The sequence below is a fragment of the Onthophagus taurus genome, chromosome 3 (genome assembly GCF_036711975.1).
Source record: "Onthophagus taurus isolate NC chromosome 3, IU_Otau_3.0, whole genome shotgun sequence".
Classification (NCBI taxonomy): domain Eukaryota; kingdom Metazoa; phylum Arthropoda; class Insecta; order Coleoptera; family Scarabaeidae; genus Onthophagus; species Onthophagus taurus.
The window spans coordinates 15,958,738-15,981,319 of record NC_091968.1 but is presented as its reverse complement, the minus strand read 5'-3'; the positions used below and the strand labels follow the sequence as shown (position 1 = coordinate 15,981,319).

The 22,582-nt window shown below is 35.7% G+C and overlaps 3 protein-coding genes across 3 annotated transcripts; all 3 read right to left on the bottom strand.

Moving 5' to 3' along the window:
* Positions 1-4,776: 4,776 nt before the first annotated feature.
* LOC139429483 (tigger transposable element-derived protein 1-like) lies at positions 4,777-6,477 on the bottom strand. Its single transcript, XM_071195250.1, has 2 exons — positions 5,505-6,477; positions 4,777-5,450 (listed from the first exon to the last, which is right to left on the bottom strand). The coding sequence occupies exons 1-2, from the start codon at positions 6,475-6,477 to the stop codon at positions 4,777-4,779; spliced, it is 1,647 nt and encodes a 548-aa protein (XP_071051351.1).
* A 5,523-nt stretch (positions 6,478-12,000) lies between these two features.
* Positions 12,001-13,350, bottom strand: LOC139429482 (piggyBac transposable element-derived protein 4-like). The gene is made up of 2 exons (XM_071195249.1): positions 12,820-13,350; positions 12,001-12,030 (listed from the first exon to the last, which is right to left on the bottom strand). The coding sequence occupies exons 1-2, from the start codon at positions 13,348-13,350 to the stop codon at positions 12,001-12,003; spliced, it is 561 nt and encodes a 186-aa protein (XP_071051350.1).
* An 8,809-nt stretch (positions 13,351-22,159) lies between these two features.
* LOC111422350 (general transcription factor II-I repeat domain-containing protein 2-like) lies at positions 22,160-22,582 on the bottom strand. Its single transcript, XM_071195248.1, has one exon. It carries the CDS (start codon positions 22,580-22,582, stop codon positions 22,160-22,162), a length of 423 nt encoding a protein of 140 aa, XP_071051349.1.

The window sequence follows — 22,582 nt, the reverse complement described above, 5'->3', positions numbered from 1 at the left end:
CTGAACAAGCAATGTGTAAAAAGTTTCGTACGTAAACGAGTGTAAAAGACACGGAGCGGCTCGTGCAATTTACCAGGGAAGGTCGTGCACTCTGCTATCTCGCTCGCTTAACCCTCATCCGGACTTCGTTTCTAGAACCAAATCCGGACTTCATGTATCAAATTGACACAATGGCAGACAATAATTGTCTGTCTATTTTTCTTATGATAGGTTTGAGTGAATGCATATGAATAGATGAAAATAAAGATATTTCTTTACTTTTTTTTATTTTATTGAAAAAAATACATACAAATTTCATATACAAAAAGGAGAATAACCCAAAAAATCATTTAGCTAATCAACTTTACACAATCCTCACAAACAGTAAATCGATGAGCTGGACAAACGTATTTCACACATTTGTCGCAGCGAATGCTGTGTAGATTACTGTTTGGGCGAGATGGGCACATGTGACAACGGGCTCTTTTTTTGATCGGTGGTGCGTGTTCCAATAATAATGGTGATGATCAGAGCCGCGACGTTGTCAGGCAACTCATTGGCGGCTCGTCGCCTTACGGTAGAGACTCGGGCCACATCACGCCACATATAGTATACCACGCCACTGGTTGAGTTTTAGTCGGACAATCGGCCAAACACGTATTGAACGTTGCACCGCAGAGAACCCCCCCAAATTTTACATAGGCCAGCATTTAACCAGTATCTTGATAGAAGCATGTTACTACTACACTATAACCCGTTCGCTGCTCTATACAGATGGTGACATCAACAGCCCGAAACACCGCGGCTCTGGTGATGATACATGTGCATCTTGCGAATTTGAAGCACCCGATGTTGATGGTTGTTCATTTGATTGCTTGCGGGCGCTATCTACAACAGCCAGCGCATTTGTACCCCGTGGTCTGGTGTTTCGTTGCTTCATATAAGGAAAACATAATGCTTGGTCGATTTCTATCAAAAATAATTTTCTGCGAAAACTTCTTTTTGCACTATTCCAATTGGTATTCATTTGGGTAAATAAAACGAAAGCATTGTAAGCAGAAATGTCAAGCATGTTACAAAACAGTGCAACAGGCCACCTATTCACTTTTCGCTTGCATCGATACGTACCAACCATCTGGTCTAACACGTCGACGCCACCCTTTGTTTTATTGTACAATTTTATTATGTCCGGTTTCTTCTCAGGATTGGCGGAATCGTTGATGTCAATTCGAACAGTCGAATGATACGTCGAAAGTAAAGTAACAAATCAACGTGTCTTCGGAACATATGACAACATACATGCTCGAATATGGTGGTCATAAACGAACTCGGTGTGGTGCAATGGTTGTTTTTTCATATTGACCAAGATGGGTGGAATTTCTTTTCGATTTTTGCGAATCGTACCGACGATTGTCATTTGGCGTTTTTTCAATTCACATGCCAAACGATACGATGTGAAAAAATTATCGCAAGTGACATTTCTCCATTTAGCCCTAACGGAAGAAAAAGATCGAAATAAAAAAAAAACTAGAATATACGAAGAAGTTACCTTCACACATATCAAGAACAACACGTTCCCCTTGACTTGTTTCACGAGCACAATTTTTATCACGACCTGTATACACTTGAAAATTATATGCATAGTACGTCTCAGAGTCAGTTGCAACCCATAATTTGATGCCATATTTGGCCGGTTTTGATGGGATGTACTGCTTGAATGGTACACGGCCACGAAACGGAAGCAATTGCTCATCAACAGTAACAAAATCTCCCGGAATATACGTCTGTTTCAACCGTTGAACCCAATTATCAAAAATAAAGCGAATAGGAGCAAGTTTATCTTTTTCGTTTTCTCTTTGCTCTTTATCGTCGAATCGTAGACAACGGTTGATGTCTTTGAATCGGCTAATTGCCATAGTTGCAGCGAAAATTGGGCGGCCATGTTTATCATTCCACAATTCTTCAATACATTCACCTTTAGAACGATAAACACCAGCTAATAAAAGCAATCCATAGTAAGCACGCATTCACTAAATGAATTGTTTAGAATGAAATTTTTATTGCAAAGACCTGTTACGACAACCTGTTACAATAACATCTGCTTGCAAAGTCAAAATTGGGACCTAGTAAAGTGTCACTTTACGCTGTGTCAATCTGACACATAAAGTCCGGATTAAGGATGCTTTTTTTTCCGGCTACTAGGTAACAATTATGGCAAAAACAAAAATGGAAATTTAAAATAAATATGAATTCGTTCACTGAGCCAAAATATCTAGTTGATTCGACCGTAAATAACAAAAATATCATCAATTAATTTTGAAAATTGTGTCAATTTGACACAAAGTCCGGATGAGGGTTAAGAAACATATGTATACCTCGCAAGATTACTGGGCAGATGGGTCTTCGTCCGGCCTGAGGAGGACATACTACCCTTAGCATGTTGCCACGTACTCTCTATGGCGTTAGTATGCGCGCCTGTTTCGGGGTCTACAAAATTAATCGAATGGTTAACTTTTAAATGCACGTACCCTTCCATGTCCAAACAATCGTAGGCCCTCCAATAATCGGATATTATGGTGGTACCTGGCCGTATCCATTTTTTGATGATGGGGAGAAGGGTATCCGCTGATCTGTCCTCTACGGTCTCCATGAACACGCGCCCTGTTCCACGTTCGTATCCGCCAAAAACCCATTGGCCCTCCACGCAGTGTCCACGGTGATATTTTCGCCGGCCAAATTTACTTTAGTCAATCTCGACGACAGAGTCCGGACCGCCTAACATCTCCGGGTGCACCAGGTATTTATCCAATACGACCTCCCGACAGAATGATGCCCAGTCGACCGCAGTTCTTAAGGACATATTGGTTAGCTTTGCGATAAGTGCAAGATTACCTTTCTCCACCTACAAAAAGATGAAACCTTAAATTTGGGATATTTCCAACTTAGACTGTGCAAAAAATGTATCGGTTCGAAACGATACAGTCGTACCACACTTTTGCTTTTTCTCTTTCCTAATGGAAACACGTCCGTTGCATACCCACAAATATCCATCAATAAATTGCTCTAGTAATCTAATCTGCTTATAATCGCCTTCATTGGGAATGAAAACCCCATTCCCTCAGACGGTTCACTAAGTCTCCTCTCCTTCAACCAAACGCAGTGGAAACATGCAGAATTCAGTACTCTAAAAACAATAAAATTATATCTAATATTATGATCAAAATATCCAACTTACCTCAGCCATGTTAAACACACAAGTAAATTTTAAAAAACGAGAGCAGTTTATATAGTACCGAAAAGTACTATAAGTAACTAAGAACTTACCTTACTTATGCCGGGTTTATACAGAATTTAGCTGTAAATTTAAATTTAAAGATTTAGATATAAGGATTTTATTTAGCTTTAAGAAAAAGAATGATTTATACAGAATTTAAGATTTACAGAATCGCAACCTCAAGAAACAAAATATTACTAGTTTTTGTGTTGTCATTTTCTACCAATATGTTATCTTTATGTTCAGAACATTTTTTATCGTAAATATATCGGTAGTTCTCAACAATTTTAATTAATTTTCCATCGAATTCACTCATTTTGTTGGCACAGAAATAAACAACAGTTGAGGTTAGGTTAGAACGCGCTATTTACATCGCCCCACAGAACAGTAGTATAGAGAAGTGCGCACTCTGTGTTAAAATAAGAGCAACACTACCCCCTCCAGATTCGTATGGCACACACGCGGGAAATTTGATTTCTATATACTTTCCTTTCACTTCTCTATTTTCCTAAATTGAATTCTTTATTTCAAAAACCACCAAAAAGTGCCATTTTAAAATATTTGGCATTTTTTAGTTGGCTTTAGAAATAAAAATTCAATTTATTTCATGTTGTAGTTTTTATGTATTGAGAAATAATAACACAAAACACGTTATGTTGGGAATTTAAAATTTATATTAAATATATGAATAAAAAATATATGAATAAATAAACAAATATAAATACAATATAATACAACAAAAACTTAAAAATCATTTTAAACAAAATATAAAAAAAAACTTAACAACCATCTTTGATAAAATAATACTTCTTGGTAAAAATAAATCTTGTATTGTTCTTCCATGTATATTGCACCCATGCTCACATAAAACAAAATAAACTGTTAGGAACATTCTTAATGCTTTTTTCTTTAAACTTTCTCTTGTTGACTTCGTTAATATTCTTATCTTTTAAATATTTATATACATTTAAACGAATACATTTATCCATAATCAAACATTTAATATCATGAATTTGACAAAATTGATAAGAATTAAAGAAGTCTACATTAGAATTTTTAAATGTGCTCTCAATTGGGCTTAAGTGACCATACTTATCAAGAAATTGATACAGTAAGGCCTCAACATTCGCGAGGGTTAGGTTCTGAAAATACGTCGCGAATGTTGAATCCGCGAATGTTGAAGCACTCGATCTTATAAAAGAGAAACTGCTTCTGTGCCATTTTAAAAAGTAAAACGAAGACGAAATAAATCAAATGGAGAGATGTTTTATTTAAAAATAGTAACAAAATTAAAAATTTGAATAAGTATGATTTTTAAAATTAATAAAATTAGTTATGTTAAATAAAACACACACAATATTTCAAAATAAAACGACTAAATTTTCTGCAACAATATTTGTATTCAAATATAATATGTACAGTAAAATAATCATTTAAAGTTAAAAAAATAAACTCGGACAAATAAAAATAAACTCAAAAATAAATATCAAAGAAATAAACTAAGAAAAAAAAACAAATAAAAATTAACTTAACCTTTCATCAACATGTTCAGGCACTGATTTAGAACACGATGGTTTGAAAAATGAATGTATGGTAGGTTGTACAGCTTTATTTTGCATATCCTTTTGAAGCTCTTTGTAAGAAGCAAGAAGAGTATTTAACCCATTTTTAAATTTTATGCTACGTTCCATTACGGGATCCATTTCTACGATCTTTTCAGCAAGATGATTTGCTTCTTGTATAAAAGAATTAAGTTCTTTCAACGATAATTTATTACAAGGAGAAATAACCTCATCTTCATCCGATCCTGATTCACTCTCTATCAGGAGTGCTTCTAAATCCGCATTGGATAACTCTTCGTTTTCTTCATTGACAAGAGATTCTATATCAGCTGCTACCACCTTTTGAAAATCGTCTCCTGGTAGCAACCGTGCAGAGAGCACAGCTTTGTCTATTGCCTCATCAACTTCAGAAGATTTTTCGGTGTCTTTTTTTAACAATTTTTTCCATGAATTACTGACAGTCGATATTTTAATGTCATTTAAAGCACATTTTATATTAATAATAGCATGTTCAATATTGTATAGTTTCCACACGTCTTTTATTGGAAGGGAACTGTCGTTTTCTAATTTCTCGTGTACAAATCCAAACGCGTGCCTGATGTAATGACTTTTGAAAGCCTTTATAACACCTTGGTCTAAAGGTTATAACAAGGACGTTGTATTTGGAGGAAGAAATACTACTTCCACACATGGATGACCTAACTTGAGAACATCAACTGGATGAGATGTTGCGTTATCCAATATCAATAAAACACGGAATGATAAATTTTTAGATTTTAGATAACGTTCCACTTCTTTAACGAAACACTCTTTATACCATTCAACAAATATATGAGAAGTCATCCAAGCTTTTGCATTAGCTCGCCAATACACAGGAAGAGCATCTTTGTCCTTGTTCTTTAAAGCACGTGGATTAGCTGCCCGGTATACCAACATTGGCTTTGTAATAAAGTCTCCACTTGAATTTGCACACAATAAAAGTGTGACTCTATCCTTAGCTGATTTAAATCCAGCAGCAGTCTTTTCATTTTTTGAAATGTATGTTCGTGTTGGCATCTGTTTCCAATAAAGTCCGGTTTCATCCGCATTAAAGATTTGTTCAGGGCAATAACCTTTTTCTTCTATTAATTTTCTTATTTCATCAGGAAATTTTGCAGCTTGTTGATGATCAGCTGAAGCTGATTCTCCACATAACTTAACGTTATGAAGATTAAATCGAGATTTAAATCTTTCGAACCATCCTCTGCTCGCTTTAAATTTAGAGTCATCTTCAATATAATTTATATCACCCGAAAAATGACAATAAAGATCCTTGGCTTTATCCATTAATCTAGCTCTGGTTAATGGTATATTTCTGCGGCCGTTATCTTCAATCCAAATATAAAGAGACTTCTCCATTTTCTCAATATTCATATCACGAATTTGTGATGTTACTTTTAATGATGAACAGATGCCACTTTTTACGCTATTCCTGATTTCATTTTCTTTTTTCTTTATAGATCTTATCGTTGATTCATTTACACTAAAGATACGGCCCACTTCGGTAGCTTTTTTCCCTTCTCGCAGCATATCAAGAACTTGAATCTTTTTTTCTAATGTCATAACTGACTTTGCGCGTTTGGCAATTAAGTTTATTTCGTTCGCTGGTCGTTTTGTAGCCATGTTGAATAGAATAATAGTTTCTAAAAGTTTATAAGATTAATCGGATATAAGAAATTATAGAGTAAAAAAAAATAAAGAAATACTAACCTGAGTCAAGTAAATATCACAGAAATAAACACATAACCTAAACACTAAAATCGATCGAAATTAAGGGAATCCCCGTAAACCGTAACAAAACAAATTGTCAAATGTGCGTGATAGGAAGCTGGTTGCTTGTACAGCAGGCGCACCGTTTGAATAAAGAAAAAAGTGCGTACATATTCGCGAATAATCGAAACGCGAATGTTGAAAAAGGTAGCAAAGTTTAAAACGCGAATACACGAAACCGCGAATGCTGAAGTCGTGAATGTCGGGGCCCTACTGTACATTCTTTCATGGACTGCATCAACCATCTTAATAAGCCCGTCACTTGCATAATTTAAATGTGTCTCATTGTTATACTCCTTGAAAGAAGTAAACAAATGATTCTCGTTACATTCTGCAGAATATAAATTTTCTCGGCACGTATCACAGTCCGGAATATGTATATTTTTCAGAAAATAACTAGCCACATAAGCCGTTGCTTGATTATCTTCCATACTTGGGTTTAGTTCGATATCTGAGAAAACAGGATTTGAATCCATTTTATCACTAGAATGAAAATCCTCTGGAAAATGTACTAACAAATCTTGTAGGTTCCCCAAAGACTCACAATAATCGTCTTGACAATTCCGTCCCCTACTTAAGGGTACAGAAAAGTTGTTAACGACAAGAGTCTTTAAGGCAACTACAAATTGATGACATGTAGGATTAGTGTTAAAAAAGCCATGTTGGCGTACTTGACAAAATAAATTTTCCAGCGGATCTTGATTCAGTGATCTTAAAGAAAGAAACGAGACGCCTTTTTCACTTAAATGATTCCAAAGGAAAATAACTGATCGTATGGTAGTCTGCCAACCTTTAAGAAATCTAACTGACTTTGTACAGTCCCTACCGTTCCGATCAATCATTTGCCATTTGGTGATTTTAGGTAACAAATTGGACCAGAACTGTAAATGTGGGGAATCTTTTGATAACGCGCACCGAAACTCTTTACCATTTTTTGGATATCGAACCCACCCATTCAGCGAATCAAACAATTGATCCATCAAATGAACAAATTCGGCAGTAGCTAAAGATTCAGCAGGTAAATCTTTAGTTACATGAAATGTTTCTATTGATGCAGTAACTGTGTGACTCAACTGAGCAGCAGCCACTTTCACCTTCATTTTAATATAACTATTATCAAAATTGAAATACTCTGATTTTAGTTTTGGCAACTGTTTGTAGGTTCTACGCTGCTGATCTAAATTGAAGGCAGACTGCATATGTACAAACTTTGCGCGCTTATTGCTTTCATACGCAATATCATATCGCAACAACGCATTTCGTGTATTCTTTAGTAAATGTGGCACGTCATAGATTGTACATATTTTTTCTCCGTTTACTTCAAACACATAATCGTCGTTACCACAAAGTAATTTACATGCAGCCACATTAGTAGACCCCTGATCACAAACAGTTGCGACCACCTTCAGCCCAATTGCTTGCAAATTACTAATTATTTTTACAATTAATTGCTTTAGGGAAGTAGCTGCTATTGTATTTTGAACAAAATAATAAGCAACAACTTGCTTATAATTTTTTTGAACCCCTCTGACCATGAAAACCAATGCATGATTTGCCATTTTGTTATTGGTTCCGAGTTCACCCAGATTTTCGAATCCCGAAATTCTTTGTTCATGAGCCTCATAATGAAGCCCACTACTAAGTTGAACTTCGTCGAAAATGAGGGTGCAATACTTGTCAACATCATTCATGTTCCTAACCTGACGTTTAAGATAATCCATAACATTTGGATTTATACCGGTACGAAAAGACATGTTGGGCAACAGGCCTTTTAAAAGTCTTATTGATGGTAATTCAAAATGAGCTTGTAGATAACGATATAATCGTGGGCTTCTTTTGTAGATAGATAAAGCAAATGCTTTATCTTCCATAGTCCACCTTTTACCTGACGGAGCTCTACTAGAATTGCGTGATTGAGAATTAATAAATTCCTTTGTTACAGAATTCAAAGTAGATTCGATGAACTCAAATCGGCCCTCGTCATATAGTTTCCTAACAAAGCTCACATCAGCTTTAGCGCTTTTCAGCTGTGATCTTAACTTTGACAATTTCGATTGTATATTACGATGAATTTTAACATTATCACGTGGGTCTAAATTTTCTTTTGAAACTCCTGTTGTTTCAACATTATCTGATGTACCGCTCAAATCTACACTATCCGAATGGCAAACAGCATCTGAAGAGGGAAGATGATGCCTTCACTATATTAGCCATTGTGACTCAAATAAATTATAAGGGACAATTGAGTAGCACAAAAACAATCTATACTAAAATTTATGATATAAAAGCGGTTATCCTGCATTATACGGTGATGAAACTGACATGGGGTGGGGGAACTCAGCGGTTGTGTCTGTGTGCGTGTGTCCGCACAAAATAGACATCGCTCTACCATTAGTTGAGCTTGTGGCCACTAGATGGCATAATTATGAAGCGGAATTGAAAAATACATGTTTTTCTTAAATTTTAACTTTTAAATCAGCGGCGGCTCGCGGGGCTTTCAAAAGCGGAGGATAAATTAAATATTAAAAAAAATTTTTCACGTACTATAACTATAAAGTATATAACAATAAATTAAAGTTAAGAAAGAGTACTTCAAAATGATAAATACCTCCTCTGACGAGTTGCCACTGTAAAACATTTGTTTTTTATTGTTTAAAAATTAAAGAAAATGTTTTTTCGTGTTGAATATATCTGCATTCCACTATGCGCTAGTCTTTTTACTATAGTTTATCTGCAAAATGAAACAAAAATGATAGGAAATAGAAAATTGGTTAATATTTCTGTACGCCCTCCACCCGTCGGAAATAATAATTGTACCTGGGAGCACATATCTAAAAAAAAACATATTCATTTAATTTTCAAGTATTCGTTTTCCACTGGAAAATAGGCGGTTAATTTGGGAAAACAATTTTTAGTTAATACTTGCTCCACACTTCATTAAATCCAAAATAAAGTTTACACAATTACATTTAAGTCGCATATACGCTTATTTTATACTCCCGTTTGATAAATTCTTAACGATAAATCCGAATTTATCAGATCGAATGAATTTATTTAATCGGAGTAATTAATGATAATCTAAAATAAGCATATTCAACTCAAATTTAAGTCTGTAAACTTTATTTTGGATTAAATGATGTGGGGAGCAAGTATTAACTAAAAATTGTTTTCCTATGTTAACCACCTATTTCCCAGTGGGAACGGCTTACCCGATATAATTTATATAGGGTCATCTAAACTCAATGCTCCACCGTTTATACGTAATTGTTTAATTTTTCAAAAACAAATCCTTTACATTAAATATTATTTTTTTATTTTACCTCTTTGTATAAAAACAATGGGGCGTTTAGTTTGGCAGACTCTGTACATAATATGTATATATGTACCTTTCAATAATTGGGATTAGGGTATTCTCCGTTCTATCCGGCACCTCCACCAGAAAGCAGTTGCCACTACCCCGTTCAATACCCCCAAAAACCCAGTGGCCTTCACGCCATTGTCCACGGTGGTATTTACGATGGAAAAATTTCGATTCATCAATTTCCACCGTTTTGGACAACAGCGTGTTCTCATCGAATCCTCCTACTTGGGTAGGATTGTCGACAAGGTGCTGTTCGGTTATGTCCCGACAAAAGTTGTACCAATCGACTATGGTGTGGGTGGATCCTTCTCCCAATTTGGCGTCACGTGCCGCCTCATTCTGCGGGTGCTCCCTCGCCCATCCATATACAATGTCCAAAATTTGTGTCAATTTCAGCTTGCTATTCTGAAAGAATGAGCCGGCTCGTATTGACACGTTTTTTCTGCATTCCTTGCAGGTCCACTGCTTTCCATCGCTGATGGATGCTCTCCTTGTCAGCGACATAGCAATGTGGCAATTATCACATTCTTTCGAATTTGATAAAAGTCGCCGTGTTGCCAAAAAACGAATAGTGTCGTCAATGGTTGAAATAAAATTGCAGTACAAATCACGTGCTGAATACGTCTCTGCTAACGATTGTTGTCGGCGCTCGATTTGCCATTGTTGTACTAGTTATAAACATATACACATATTCAATATAAAAACTTTTAGATTTGATGGTATGTTAAACTTACCTAAAATTTATATATACTAAAAAATAATACTAACACTAAAAACTAAACGTAACACTAAAAACTAAACGTAACACAAAAAAACTTAATAAACACTAATAAAATAAAAAAAGGAATGCAGTTATTAAAAAAAACGAATAAAACAATACTTACAATAATACTAAAATCAGTTCATAAACTAAGAACACTGGAGAGAACGGTCTTTACAGCACTATGAAATAGTCTTATTGGATGTTTTTATTTTTAGGGGATTCACCCACAATTAATTAGGAAATACACATCTTTACTTAAATATAACAATATATTATATTTTAAAAGTAGATTAAACACGGGTAAATAAATAAAACAAAAATTATATTGTTTTTATTTGTTTATTCCATTTTTGCTGTATGTATTTATTGTAATTACATTATAGTCCAGGGGTAGTAAGCTCCTTGATAATCAGAGCCATTTTTCAAAATTAGAAATTTTTCGCGAGCCGTATTCAATACGTATTAAAAAGGTATGCAAGTTTAAAAAGGGAACTAAAAAAAAATTAAAAAAGGAACTCGGTACATTTATCGAGAGCCACAAATAATTATTCAAAGAGCCGCATGCGGTTCGTCGAGCTGCATTTGCCCACCGTTCTTATACACAAATCTTGTTTTTATTAAAAATCTATTTAGTAAACCTCTAGTGGGCAATAGCTGTATTAAACGTCTGTTTTGCACACACACACGCGACACACACACACAGACACAACTGCTGGGTACCCCCACCCCATTTCAGTTTCATCACCGTATAATGCAGTTTTACCTTAGCAGTGGTGTTGCGTAAATATACGGTTAGAGCATGGTTGATGACCTCACATCGAAATTTCAAACTAATGAGTTTGAAATTTATATGGTATGTTTTTCACTTTTCCGCACTTTCTTTTTATTTTTAACGGATTATTTGATCGATTTCACACCGGTAAAAAAAAATTGTTGACTTTTAAGCGACATGTCTATTCTTCAATTGAAGACCTTGCTGCAAGAAAGAGGTAAGTCCACTTTTATGGTTTCTGAGATAATCGAAAAAACTGTGGTGTCTTTTCATGGGTTGCCCAAAATATCTCAGCTTTCTTGACAACATCCACTAAGGCAATATATACCAATTTTCACTTTAATACTTAATGTTTTTCAAAAATTACAGAATATTTTTAACCCGACGGTAGTCGCGCGTTAGTTATACGAAAATGTGGTCGCGCTGGGTCTAGTAGACCCAATACTCGTATTTACAGAATTTTAAAAGTAGGATATCTTTTTATGGTTTGAATATTGTTGAATAATGCAGCTATAAATAATTATACACATAAATAAAAAATTTATTGATTACAAATAATTTTTATATAAAAAACTTGATAATAAATTAATCTGTATCATAATCAGAGTTTTTATTGTCAGCGGCAGTATTTTTGTTGGTACAGGTGTTGCAACGAATGCATGTGTGTTTGAGGCATAAATACTTGAAACATTCGCTACAAAAGTAGCTTGTTTTACTATCGGAACCAACACACTCCTCACAGCGTTTCCGTTTTCCGCTTACGGGGCATTCACGTCGATCTTGTTGAATTCCAGTAGCATCTTGTCGGTATTGCCGAACAGCACGGGGCAAATTTTTCAATGTCGCCCTGTATTTTTGATGTTCACTGGTAAGGTCGCGTGCTAGATGTAGCAAATATTTTCGTCTGATCAAATCTACAGCAGGATTATTTGCACAGAATATTATGTGGGAGTTTATACCTGCTGTATTCAAAAGTGAGTACAACACAACCATTGGCCATCGCTTTGTGTTTCGAGCGCAGTTGTAATTGGCAGACAGTTCGTCAACTTTGTCAACACCGGATTTTGTTTTATTATAAAACGAAATAATTGCCGGCTTATTTTTTGTCCCTGTATCGCTATCTATGTCATCGTCATAATGCATGCTAGAAATGAGGTTGACATTTTTTCGTTTACGTGGAATGTAAGACACGATTGTCTTATTTTTTTGAAAAGCAAACATGCTAGAGAATGCTGGACGTTCTTTTGTGTTCACAAAATCAAGAGGTAGTTCTTTTTTGTTTTTCCTTATGGTACCCACAAGTGTTAGATTGTGATTTTGCCACAAGTCCTCAACTAACGGATAACTGGTGAACCAATTATCGGTTGTAACATTCCTGCCTGTTTTAGAAATTGGTTCAATCAAACGTAATACTACATTTTTTGGGTCATTAGGCACTTGGTAAGGCCCCGGAGGTTGTTGACCAACATATACTTCTTGGTTGAAAGTATAGTACGTTTTTGCATCTGCTAAAGCGAAAATTTTTATACCATATTTACTTGGCTTCGATGGTATATACTGTCTAAAGCCACAACGTCCTCTAAATGCTTCCAGCTTTTCATCAACTGTGGTAAATTCGGATATTGTATAGTGTTGTTGACAATTTTTTACAAATGAATCAAAAATTTCTCGAATAGGAGCCAATTTATCGTACTGTTTACGTTCTTCCCTTGTATTTTTGTCATCGGTTCGAATTACTCGTAAAAGAAACCGAAAACGTTGCAGTGACATTGTCATCCAAAACATGTCGATTCCTGTTCCATCTCGATTCCATAAGTCTTCTGTATTCATTCTACTGCTTTTATGAATACCTGCTAAGTATATCAATCCTATCAGAGCTTTCATTTCAACTAAGTTAGTGTACTAGGCATCTCTAGATCTTCCGTAATTATTGGATATGGACTCTATAGATTTATTAGTATTTTCTACAATACTGGTTAGCATAGAATCATCAAAAAACAGTTGCCAACATTGAAATGGTGTTAGTGCAGATTTTGCAACTCCTTTTACTCCAGGTAGTTCACGTAAAATATTTGATTTTGATTTACGTACCCTTTGGGCGTAAGGTTGCTTATTCCATTTCGTAACGCCATCTTTCCCCATAAAAAACGGTTGTAGGCTTGATTCTCCATCTACATGTTCGTCGTTACTATCGCCCTCTTCTTCGCTATTGGAGTCGCCCCTTTCTTCAACAACATCTTCTTCGTTGTCTTCTTCGTCATCGTCGGGTAGTTCAGTCTTTTCATCTTCAATGTCTTCTGCCCAGAGACGCAACAGCCGTTCTTGCTCCTTCTCGTATGTATTCATACCTATAAAATGGGCCCTGTGCTTTTCGTTATGTATTGTAACATATTGGTACTTACCTGGTTGTTTATTTAGCGCGTTCAGAACGTTAGAATGCCATGCACACAAATTTAGTAAAATAATGCATTGATAACACTGAAACTGGTAAACTAAAACTTGTTAGGTTAGGTTAGGCGCAAAATATTACTGCGCGCGCACGGATGAACAACTTTCAATAGTTTCATAAGGACGATCAAGTTTGGTTGCGCCGGGTCTGACGTTAAATATTTATCGTAGGTCGAAATTACTTGTGAATTATTCAGCAACTACTAGTTTATCATTAAGCTTGGAATAATAAAAGAAGATAACCGAGGATACAAAACAGTTGAATCATTAAGGGCCGGTTTTACAATGTACGGTTGACAGTAGGTTCACTGTCAACCTCCGGTTAACCGTTAGTTTGCGTTGTACGACCTACGGTTGAGTAATAAAGTTCCGGTTAAAGGGAAGTTATCCCAACCGTAGGTAAAAGTCGAGTTTGACCGGAGGGTTGATATACGCACATGCGCAGAACTTCACAAAGTTGTCATGATCTGTCATGAAAGTTGTCATCAACCGGGCGTTTAAGAATAGAATTGTTAAAAAAAGAACTTAATAAAAAATAAAATTTTTACAAAATCCAATTTGTTTTTTAAACTAAAATTAGAACTAACACTAGAAACTTTCGGGTTTTGCCGTGCGTCTTTTAATAAAAGGTTTGACGTTTCGGATGCCATGTTGCAACCTTCTTCAGAAATTGGTTCGAAGTTCGAAGATCACTTCGAACCAGTTTCTGAAGAAGGTTTCTAGTGTTAGTTCTAGTTTTAGTTCTAATTTTAGTTCAATTTACACCGGCCGTGAAAGCCTTCGTACTTATACAATTTGTTTTTAATTATATAAAGAGAATTATTTTATATAAAACATCGCAAAAAAATAAAATAAAATAATCGCTCGCAAAATGATCTACGTCGAAAGTTAGGTTAGGTTAACGTAAACACGTGTGTCTTTACGTTTTCGAATGCACGCATTTCATTGGTTGAGAGTTGGCGCGCAGTGCAGCCAACATTGACCGCGGCCGGTTGACGGCAAGCTAATAAACCGGAGGTTAAAATCCTGTCATAAAACGTATCGATGTTCAACCTTCGGTTAACTGCTCAACCGGAGGTTTGATAACCGGCGGTCAACGTCTACTTTTATAAAACCGGCCCTTATAGGCTTGTAACAGCTTTATAAAGCTTCACTGGGTCTAGTAGACCCGGCGCGACTACTGACGGGTAAAATAAATCTAGTGGACTTACCTCCTTCTTGCTCCCAAAATTTGTAATTCTATGAACATGTTAGTAAAACTATTAAAAAAAATTATTGTATTAAAAAAAGTTTTATTTATTTTAGAACGATCTAAACCTAATAATATTTCTAACATAAACTTAGAAATGTTAAAATTTCTGAAATATTTAAAGTTTTCTTTCGTCGCCAGGTTGTTCTACAGCGCATTTTCGGGAACATATTTTCGAACAAGGGTCATAACATTGTCATATTTGAGTTTCTTTAAACAAAATGTCGAGTCATATGCTCGATCCTCAACACTTGGTAGAAGAAACGGAAGCGTCTGATTCTTCTTTCTGATATCAAAATAGGAAAATATGATCATGCCGGTTGATATGCTGCACTTAACATCAGTCGATTGAGAATCATACTCAAAAATTCTCTGTTTGGATATGGCAAATTTTTTCTGCTTGTTGTTGTATGTATGTATGTAAGCGTGGAGTGCGTAATTTTTACGCTCGCACTTAGGCCCCATCGGGCCCCTTGTGCATTCTCCCTTGGAGGCTTGAGGTGGAATGAGAAGGTATCTCGTTAGGTGACGATACCGCTTACTCGTTGCCAATGACGAGTTACCGCCGCCCCAACCCCCCGGACCCACACTTCATCTCGGCCGCAGCCTGGCGGAGCGCACGGCTAGCTCAACGACCTGGCGGAGCGCACGGCTAGCTCAACGTTCTGGCGGAGGAGCGCACGGCTCACTCAACGACCTGGCGGAGCGCACGGCTAGCTCAACGTCTTGGCGGAGCGCACGACTTGCTCAACGGCCTGGCGCAGGTCCGATCAGCGTGGGCGTGGGGTCAGAGAGCGCTCACGCGCATTCGTCCCTATAAAGTCAAGCCTCACACACATGCGTGCTGCTAACGACAACCAGAGATTGACGACTGGTTGCCGGGACCGACGGCTTAACGTCCCCTCCGAAGGACGGGGGGCGACTCAACGTGCTTTCACCGGGGTTTGAACCCGGGACGTCTGCGTGTTAACCCGAGAGCTAACACGCTGAGCCATTACGCCCCCCTGAGCCATTACGCCCCCCTGCTTGTTGTTATCCATTACAACTTTTTTGAAAGACAGAGCTAAAGTGTGGACGTAGTTAAGAATAATATCTTGAGTAACGGCAACGACATGGACATTTTTTGAAGATTTTTTTAACTGATTTATATGTTCTTCGGGTGTGTAGATCCGTTCAACTTTTCGAATGTATTTTTCAGTTCTCCCAAATGATCGGTCACATGGCAAAAAACTGTGACCGGGTTCTGGGAAGCGGTGCACAATCTTTTCGAATCTGCCATTTTGAACCAAACAATATAGATATTGCGTAAGGCTATGATTCTTATTTTGAGCGGCACAGTTATCTGAAAAAAGGTATAGCACCTTTACAGTCTTATCTAACACATTTTCAATGAAGTCATTTGGGGTTTTTCTACCGGTCACTTCATCATAGACATAGTACGTAGATTTTTGCAGCTTAGCAGAATGAATACAGAAGTTGTATATCCATAGTTTTCGAAGATAGAATGCGTCACCAGATGGCACCTTAGGAAGCGGAGCATTTTGCTGGAAGTCAAAGCTAAGAGTATCGACTTTTGGATCTTCAAGAGCACTCGACGTTTTTTGCGAGAGGTCATCAAAAAATGTCTTGGCCTTATTTTGGTGCAATGTTAGCTGTGCTTCTATCTCATTCAATTCTGCGTCTGTATGAACTAACTTTTTCTTGTTCGCCAAAGTATCGCAAAGCTGGCAGGTGTCGTATCTTGGATGCCCAAAGTGATAGTTTGCAAAATTTGCTTTGAAATACCTGTAATAGAAGTCATAGGTAACGGCTAGTTTAAAATCAGGGGATCGATCTTGATTTTCCTGTATTAACTTGTACATGTTTGGTTCAAATTTTGACAGATATAACGTATAAAGTGTGCGAATATTGAGTTCAGGCGAGAGGTAGTATTTTCCATTGTTTTTAGACCGACTGTAATGTGATTTTCGTTTTGGAAATTCTGTTATATGCGTGTGAATAGATTCAACGATTTCACTCATATCTCCAGGTAAAGTTAGAGTAGAAGGCTTTGCCAAATTTGCTGCAATATTTTCTACTCGTTTTGCAGACACACCGTGAAGTGCACAGAAAGCCTTCTTACAAACATCAAACACTTCTTGACCAAGACGAATCTGAATAATATTGCCCAAAGTTATTATAAAAATATTAGCATAAAACCGACTTTACCTTATATTTATTAGAAGCAGACTTGGCTCTTCTGCTTCCAGTACGAGGTCGCGATCTTACAGGGACCGTAGACGTTACAAGTCCTGCTAAGTACTGATTCTGCACGGAGTGTTCACCCAATTCATTAAATTTTTGCAAAATTTGTTGTTGTTTTTCTTGATTCACTTTTAAAAAAACACTTTTTTCTACATTTGCAGTCTTTACCGATTGTTCTTGCAGCAACCAGCTTGTTAACTGAATTTATATGCTCTTCTCCGGATGCGAGTTTTTTTTTCGTATGTTTCTTTTCCACATTTCTGGATGGCTCTTTTTCTGTCGTTTGCATCTTTGAACCGCAGCTGTTTCCTGATTTTCGTCACTGCTCGAATTTGAACTGTTTTCCGGTTCGTAATTATCAGAAGAGCCAGAGCTAAAAGGTTCTCTTTCACTGTCACTGTGCTATTTGGACGACAAAACGACACAAAACGCTCAATCTAATAAAAAATTAACAAAATCAAGATAATAAAGCTTATAAATGTTCAAATTGTCTACCATTTTGAGCAACACATTTGTCAAGCCGGAGCTTTACACTATCTACCGCATTTAAAATTTCTCTTGCACTTAAATTCTGACACGCTTCTTGAATTCTGTTCTTCATTTCTTCCTTTGTTGTTGGTCGATGTTTATAAACTAAATTCTTAAGTCGACCCCAAAGATAGAAATCAAGAGGGGTCAAATCGGGTGATCGTGCTGGCCACGCCACACAACCTCCTCTTCCAATCCATCGCCCAGGGAATTTTTGGTCACAAATCGCACGAGATACCGCAGCATAATGTGCTGGGCAGCCATCTTGTTGTAGCCACAATCTCCTCCTTATTGCTAGTGGAATGTCACCCAACAAATCATGCTGCAATGTGCCAGCAAGAAATTCCGCATACCTGCGACCATTGAGAGTGCCATCAAAATAAAAGGGCCCAATTATGGTGTCGCCCAAAATCCCGCACTACACATTTAGAGACCACAGATTTTGATTGTTCATTTCAACCATCCAATGGGGGTTAACTTCTGACCAGTAGTGGGCATTGTGCAGGTTTAACTGCCCATTACTTTTAAATGTCGCTTCATCTGTCCCAAGGATATTCCGATGAAAAAATTGAGTTTGGCCTAATAACCAATTACAAAATTGTAATCGGTTATTAAAATCTTGATCTCTTAATTCTTGGCAAAGATTTACATGATAAGCGTAAAATTTATTTTCTTTTAATATCCGTTGGACTGAGCTCTTGGTGATATCGAATTCCCTTGCCATATCACGGACGGATAAATGAGGGTATAACTCAACACCGGCTATTACCTCCGCTGTTCGATTGTCTTGCACGGTTCTTTTTATTCTGTGTCTGATGTTGTGATTAGGACGAACTACCCCAAATCGCTTAACTCTACAAGCAAGACGACTGAAGACATGACGACTTTGCTGTGGTCGGTAAGGAAAGCGCTCGGCATACAATCTTTCGGCAGCCCGAAAATTTTGTCTGCATTCCCCCAATAACATCAACATGTCATACGCTTCTTCATTGTTGAAAGGCATGTTGATGTTTAAATAAAATTCTAATTAGTTGTTCAAGATAAATACGAAGAATTGATAACTGCTAGTTTCACAAAGTTGACGTTCTGTCAATAACAATTAAATAATTTTATTTTTTTTTTATAATTTTTAATTTATTAAGTTTTATTATTTAGTGTTTTGTAATATTCTTCTGTGGTAAAAAAAACTCCTTGTTATTTTATTCATTTTGTTAGTAAAAACAATTTCTTGTTATTAACCAGCCATTTCTAAATTACACGATTTTTCAAAACGACGAATAGCGACATCTATTTGTCAACTTAAATAACACCGGTAAAAAGTACCAACAATTAGGGTGGATTATTTCGAAAACGATTAGCAATATAAAAATTTTTTTCAAGCAAAAGAGATTTCTATTGAAGAGTTCTTTACGATGATGTCGTAATTGACCCCTCTTTACATATAAAATATTAAAGTACTACTCAATTGCACCCACTTCCGGTTGTTGTTGGTCGGTCGTAACACACTATCTAGAAGGAGGGTGTCTGCTTTAGTTGACGAATTTTTTATTTCAACTCTCTAGGACTCACCGTTTCCGAATAAATCGGCTGGTACGGGTGGTCTGGGACACCCTGTAGATATAAACTTATTTTGAGGTTAGAAATGAAAGGCTTTAATTGGCGCAAGAAAGATGCAAGTCCGGACTTACATCATTATTGCACCAAATAAGTTTGGGCGCGTAAGTCCTACATAGCAATTAGGCAACCAACTATTACTGTGTGTGAATCTTTCTTGCACCAAACAATGGGGAATAGCTAAGTTGGTGTAATGGTGGACTTTACTCCATTTTGTTCAAAATGGACTTACCTCTTTCTTGCAGCAAGGTCTTCAATTATACCAAACTAACTTTTAAAGTTTTTACATAATATAATGAATAATAACTATTGAATTATAGAATTAAAACGAACGATAACTTTCAAATGTGTTACTAATTAAATGAGCGATAACTTTAAAATTATTTACGACGTATACCAGCCATTTAAAAAGTACAAACTTAAAACCCCACTGTTAATCCTTAAGTCACAATTTGATTTTTACGGTTAACTACAAAATCTAACAGAATCGACCCAAAAATAAATTGAAAACAAAAACCTCCTTCCCAAAAATCTGGCTTACACCACACCCGTTCGAACTCCCGTTGTCGACTTGTTATCAGGGCCGTGGACAGGAATGAAAGAGTGCTGTAATATTCAACAATAACAATATATTTGCAGTAGTTTACAGATGGAATATAATATGAATAATAAATAATCGTATCGTAAATAAAAGTTCGTAGTTGTCTTCGAGCAGGTTCCGGCAGAGATAATAGAGGATAGAGATAGGCAACTTAAAATAAATAAAGAAAACCGCGTTTTACGCCACCTTCAGAGTTTCTCCCCGACTAATTTGTCATGGCACGAAAATTTAAATGTAGTTATCCATTTAAATTAATTCGTAACATTTTAAAAATCAATTTCTTTCTGTCATTGTTTTACGGCCAATGAAACAAAACATTGATTTATTAACCGAAAAAAAAATAAAAGAAATTATTTTTTATTATAGAATCTAGTGCTAAGGAAAATAAAAAACTAATAAATAAACAGTTCAACAGTTTTATTGTTACTTAGACCAATAAGACACTGCTTTTTTGTATATTGGATCGTTTCTCTTGTATCAAGTCTTTTTTATTCAAAATTTTGTTAAGGTCTACTGCCCAATTATGTGCACATAATGAGTAAAATTGTAAAATTATTGTTTTTTAATGTTAGCCATATGGTCATATGAAAATTTAAAATTAATGAAGTATTGTTTTCAATAATTTCTACAAAATTTGAAAAAGTGATTTTTCTTTTGAGGATTTCTGGAAATACAATTTGACAAGTTTTATACAATCTAACCATATAAATGAATTCTGGCGTAGCATATTTTAATCTGGTTGGTATATTTAGATCAGGGGTGGCCAACCAAAACGATCTTGCAGGCCACTTTGAAAATATTTTATAATCTCGCGGGCCGCATAAAAAATTTTTTGAGTAAATATTTAAAACAGAATGATTTATTGTTATTGTTTTTATTATTACTCAAAGATATGATGGATAAACATAGATAATATAATAATAAAATGATTAACAATAATTATATTTTATTTAATTAGTGAGATATTTGTTTTTCAACTCTTTCACTTAACTTTAGCAAATCTATATCTATGCGGGTATTTGCACATCATAATTGGTGTTGTAGGTTTTCGTCTGTCAAGTTCTATCGTGATTTATGTTTGGTGAATTTTAATTTTGAAAAAAACGATTCACAGGTATAAGTTGATCCAAAAGCACTCACAACTTGTGCCAAATTTCTCAAATTTGAAAATTTTTCTTTTCTGATATAAATGTTATAAAAATCTATTTTAGATTCTATCGTTTCAAAAATTTGTTTTAACTGACTATTGCATTGTAAGTCAATCAGTTCCATTTGGAGATATTCTGGGGCCGACTCGACCTCAACATGAAAGGGAGATGAATATATTTCAAATATTTTGTTGTATTTGTCCAAATTAATGAAACGACTCTCAAAAGCAGCTGCAAGTTTTCTTATTTCTTTTGCATATTTAATGTAATTGTTACATTTTGAATTTTTCAAATCTTTTAACAATGGAAAGTGTTGAACGTTATTATTTTTCAATTGAGATTCAAATAACAATAATTTCTTCTGAAATGCTTTGATGTGATTAAACATATCGATTATTAAATTATCTTTGATTGAGTTTTTCGACAATATCCACTAAAAAGCATAAATCCAATAACCATTCATCATTTCTTAATTCTGGTACTGGTATTTGCTTATCATTCATAAACAAATCAATTTCTTGACGTAACTCATAAAATCGCTGTAAACATCTTCCGCGACTTAACCATCTGACATGACTGAAGTATACTACGTCACCATATTCAGAATCCAATTCTTTCAGGAACTCCTTATATTGTCGGTGAGGAAGTGCATGTGATCGAATGTAATTAACTGTTTTTATGACTACTTGCATAACATGATTCATCTATAATACTTGGGCACATATATTTTGTTGGTGAATCAAACAGTGGATTATAAATAAATCATCTCTTTTACAGCAATTATGAGTTTTGTTCTTGGATTCTATTTTACCGAAATATAATATCTGTTGATATTCCTGTAAGAATTTCCAAACCCAAGTTGTTTTCGCGTAAACAGTTTTCAACAGCATGGAAAATATCTTCACCTTTTGTAGTATCTTTCAAACTTATCGAGCTTAACGTTTCTTCAGTTATTTCAAATGATTCATTTATTCCACGAACGAATACTACAAGTTGAGCTGTATCTGAAATGTCTGTACTTTCGTCGAATGCTAAGGAAAAACATTTGAAATCTCGAATTCGATCGCGCAGTTTTACAATAATTTCATTTGAAATGTCATTAATTCGACGACACACTGTTTGCCGGGACAGACTTATATTCGAAAATAGTTTACTTTTATCAGGAACAATATCTTTTGCTACAGCTTCCAAACATTCTTTCACAAATTCACCATCCGAAAATGTTTTCAT